At 35.3% G+C, this 5,024-nt stretch overlaps 1 protein-coding gene across 1 annotated transcript; it reads left to right on the top strand.

Annotated features, from left to right (window-relative positions):
* The first annotated feature begins 205 nt into the window (after positions 1-205).
* Positions 206-781, top strand: LOC122269965 (histone-lysine N-methyltransferase SETMAR-like). The gene has a single exon (XM_043045493.1). The coding sequence runs from the start codon at positions 206-208 to the stop codon at positions 779-781; it is 576 nt and encodes a 191-aa protein (XP_042901427.1).
* Positions 782-5,024: the final 4,243 nt, after the last annotated feature.

Below are 5,024 nucleotides of genomic sequence, written 5' to 3' on the forward strand. Positions count from 1 at the left end.
AGTGACAGAACATATCAAAATAAAAGTTATGCTGATGCCCTAAAAAGACAAAATAACTCAGATATGCAAAGCTCAATAAACGAGGCCAAAAATATCTTCCAAAAATTAAATGATATGGTCAGTGTCTTAAATGCATTAAATGCCATACCCCAGCTTCGCAAAGCGGTCAAATTAATAGAGCAAGAGGAATATCATACATACCAAGATGAATAGTAAACCTATTAGCATTATGTTGTGGAATGCGGCTAACATTAGCACAAAATTCCACGAATTCAGTAATTTTATCCTTGAACATGATATTGATATCGCCCTAATAACCAAGACTCATGCAAATGCTCGTAAGGACAGATGTCGAAAGTTCATTACAACTGATGAAGCTTGGATCTATCTATCTGATACCAATGCTAAATCTAAAGTTCAATATCTTAGCCGTGGGCAGATCAGGCGAGACTTGACACCATCAACCACGGTGCCTCATCCCAAAGGCGTAATGGTTTGGATGGGCATATCTACCCATGGTGTGACCAAACCTCGGTTTGTGAAACCTGGGGCCAAAATAAATTCTGAGTATTACTTACAGAAGATATTAAAGCCCGTTCTTAAGGATGATTACTGCAGATTGTACCCTAATGGTGTTGCTGTGTCCCATCAGGACTCTGCCCAATCGCATGCATCTAAGGTCACCCAGAAATTCCTAACAGATCAGCAAGTGCAATTCCTGAGACCAGAACAATGGATTCCAAACAGTCCTGATGCTGCACCAAGCGACTATTTCCTATGAACTGAACGTGAATCAGATTTGCAGAATCTTGATAAGATGACATCAAAACCGGATCCACCAACACAGGCAAGCATTGCTAAAGCTCTTAACGTGAGTCAGCAAGTGGCAAGCTATCAACTAAAGCCAAAGTTGAAGAAAAAATTCCATAAAAAACCTAAATGTCATCATTTAAGTGAGAGATCGGTGCAGATTAGGAGGCAACGTTCATGGCCCCTCTACAAGCTTCTCCGTAAGGACGGATGTCGAAAGTTCATTACAACTGATGAAGCTTGGATCTATCTATCTGATACCAATGCTAAATCTAAAGTTCAATATCTTAGCCGTGGGCAGATCAGGCGAGACTTGACACCATCAACCACGGTGCCTCATCCCAAAGGCGTAATGGTTTTGTGACCAAACCTCGGTTTGTGAAACCTGGGGCCAAAATAAATTCTGAGTATTACTTACAGAAGATATTAAAGCCCGTTCTTAAGGATGATTACTGCAGATTGTACCCTAATGGTGTTGCTGTGTCCCATCAGGACTCTGCCCAATCGCATGCATCTAAGGTCACCCAGAAATTCCTAACAGATCAGCAAGTGCAATTCCTGAGACCAGAACAATGGATTCCAAACAGTCCTGATGCTGCACCAAGCGACTATTTCCTATGGGGACACCTGAAAAACAAGCTGAATAAGCGAAGAATTTCTACATTGAGAGGCCTTCAAAGAGCTATTGGAGAAGAGGTGAAGAAAATCCCCCAGGAAATCATTTTGCGGGCTTTAAAATCATGGCTAAAGCGTCGTAGACAAATCTATTATGCCGGAGATCCACATATTGAGAAGCATCGCTGAATTTATGTAATAAATTTTGGAAATAAAATTATTCAAAAATGATCCCTATATCTTTTGTTACCCTGTATAAGTAATAATGTATCTAAAATTACTTATATTTATTTCTTTTACTGTCCTAAATTTCAAGATTTAAAAGATTTAATTGTCTTGACTAGTGGAGTGTTTCAGTATTTTAAAATTTCTGACAGTAGCGAAGCAACTTTTAACAAAATCTAAAACAGACAATCCCAAGCTTCTAACAATTACTTAATAGCTAACGGAAAGTAAAGAAAATATGAGCAGAGTTACCGTTTACAATATTTCTGATATTTTAATTGTTAACTTGCAATATTTACAGGTTTTTTTACTTTTGAGGGCGTTATGTAAGAACAAGTTCACATCCATGTGACGTGTCATTATCTTATCAAAAAGAAACGATATACTGAAATTCATTAAATCATGATTTCTTTATCTTTGTTAATGTTTTTGTGAAAATACTTAATGTAAGTTCATCAATAGGTCTAGGGTGAAAACTATGTTTTCACCTCGTTGATCTTTCAACTAATACTTTACTAAATGGTCACGTTCCTTACCTCCGGGTAACGTACAGTGTAGAAAAGCAAATATCATTCCTTTTTCGTTACGTGCTCATAATATAAAATATCAAAACTTCTGAATTAGGTTATCAAAATTTACTCGATATACAGAGAATTTTTCATTTTCAGTATATATGCAGTGCACGACCATCTCCTCTTTTTCGATGATAAATTGCAATTTATATACCTTAAAGTGGTATGAAATTCAATTCGATCCAAATTTAAGGCAATATTCAAAATATTTAAAACAGTAATTACAGATAGATATTTACTAAAGAAATATGTTATCACTTAAAAAAAATGAAAATTTTTCTTCATGCTGATTTTCATTTTTTGTAAGAGTTTTCTTCTCCTAAGTATGAAAGGTTAAATCATTACTGTCTATCTTATTACATGTATAGATAACGCAAACGCAAGTTTATGGCCAAAACTACAAAGTTCCAAACAATACTTGTGGGTATATTTAAATATATTTTATCAATTCTTCCCGTACTAAACAATTTCATTGAAAACTATAAATAAATCTTATCCCCCGCAAAAAGAAATGAATTTTAAAATGTATGATATCCGTTAATTTGATGCAATTATCTTATGCCCTCTTCTTCCGAGTCATAAGCTTGAATCTCTGAGTACAATTGCTCTGAGATTTTACTGAAAATTCTCAACTACCACTAGTTTAATCATATTCATGACTTAAGGGGGGACCCCACCCTGAGATGGTAAAATATTAAGGTTTTTCTTGAATTTTTTTTAAGTAATAGAGACAATGCAGAGACTCCTTGTTTTTTAATGTTATTTAGCTACAATTTAGGTCTATTTTCAAAAATTTTCTTTCACAAAATAATAAAAAATAAGTTGGCGTCAGCTCCGTGTGCGGCTGGTCATCAAAAAGTAGCACCTCACTGGCCTCATGGATTTAGAAGTCCTGAAGAATAGGAAAACGATTTTGTTTAGATTTTCTGAAACATAAAGACATTATCTAAAAAGTAGCGTAGCTGTTATTTGATATTCGCAAAATTACCAACTTTAAAAAAAAAGTTAAGTTTTTCATTAAAAAAATATTCATTAAAATACTAATATAAAATCGAAATATAAAAATATCAAAAAAATCCTGCACTACTTTCTAAAGAATATATTTTTACGTAATTTAAAATGAAGAATAGCTTATTTCGTTGCAGAGATCATGAGAAAGACGTTACGCCAGGTCAAAAAACAGCGTTTTTAGAAAAATGAGTTTAAAGTTTTGACTTATGGTAGGGGAAGACGTTTAATTTCATATATATAACGGTCGATAAATGAAATGCCTCCAATAAGTTTCTATATACAGTCGCCCCTCCTAATCCGGCCGAACGGGCCTTTCTACCTGCTTAGCGACGACTCTCTATTTTGCGGTATAACTTCCAAACGAAGTTAGGTATCGAGAAAGCGTTTTAGACAGACATTAGAAAGGGTACAAAGATTCGAAAAATGCAATAAATGTTTTTTCGAATCTTTGAAATATTCAGCGTGCTGTCCCTCCTTAAGAATGTGAAAGAATAGAACATGTTCGAAACCTTTTCAAACCGTTACATGCTGATGTTTACTTGCTATCAGTAAATTGCAAATTGAGCAGTTGAATTCTCTCTCTATTGTAAAAATTCCTAAGGACTTCCGATGCTATTTTGAGTATTCAACTTATCGTTACAGTTTGTTTTGTAGCGCAAAAATTATGTATCCTAGAAAATTACTATGGTGTGTAGAAAAGTGCACAGGAATTGGTGGATTGAAAACATTTGACATTCGATAATGTGTTCGAAAAATATTAACTGTTAATTTTTTTTGGAAAAGAGTCGATACGGATCGCTCTTCGGGCTGCAGAATTGCAACAGCAGAGTTACAGGGATTGACGCGTGGGGCCTTATAATTTCTGAATCCTTAAAAAATCCTCCCATTTCTTAAAGAAAGTAAATTGACTTGCTTTGCTGGCTTCTACAACGTTTTCATTATTTTCATGAAAATGTCTTCCATTTTTTTATATATTTACCCCTTATTTTATGAACGGTACTTTAAATTTTACCATTTATTTATTTATTTTTTTAATATTTCTTCAAGCGTTTTATAAAACTTGAGAATAATCTTTGGAAGAAAAAGAAAAATTTTGAAAGTTCTTCCAGGATGGCATTTTTTCCACAAATAATTGGTAATTTCGTTTTAACATAGATGTAAATATAATGGAAAACAAAAATAATTTTATTGTTAAAACATTTACTGAATAAAGTAAGCATGATTTTTTTTATAAAAGGAACAATTTGTAATACAATATATAATATATAATAATACATTATATTATTTAAAAGTATCCCCGGTGTCTCAGTGTTAGCCCTTCGCATTTCGGTATGACACGTCCGAGATTCTATCCTCGATGCAGGTAAGTTTGACTCCGTGGCTCTATAAAATGACTACCATCCATGCTTGGCGACTGGCGGTTCTGCGTTCGCCGAGGATTCTGCGTTCGGCCGACCGCCCTACCCAAACAACTAACTGCCCCTGCACCTCAGAGTTCAAGGTTAATATAGCTAAGATGGTCGGTAGGGTGCTGGGCTCATGTCCAAGAGGTCGTGGGTTCGATCCCCGCCGGCCGAAGACTCCCGTGTAGTAAATGGTGACTGATGCACGTTAAATCTGTCTAGTCTCAAAGTCCTCCATGTTCCCATAACAAATCAATACCTCTGGGGGTACTGATCCTGGAGTTTCCTTGTCTTCTGGATTGGTTCAAAATTACAAGGCTACGGAGTTGAACGTAAGTAGTCGTAAACCCATGAAATTGGGTCGGCTGTTCAACGACGGTTATAAAAT

Source organism: Parasteatoda tepidariorum, chromosome 2, assembly GCF_043381705.1.
Source record: "Parasteatoda tepidariorum isolate YZ-2023 chromosome 2, CAS_Ptep_4.0, whole genome shotgun sequence".
In the NCBI taxonomy this organism is placed as follows: Eukaryota; Metazoa; Arthropoda; class Arachnida; order Araneae; family Theridiidae; genus Parasteatoda; species Parasteatoda tepidariorum.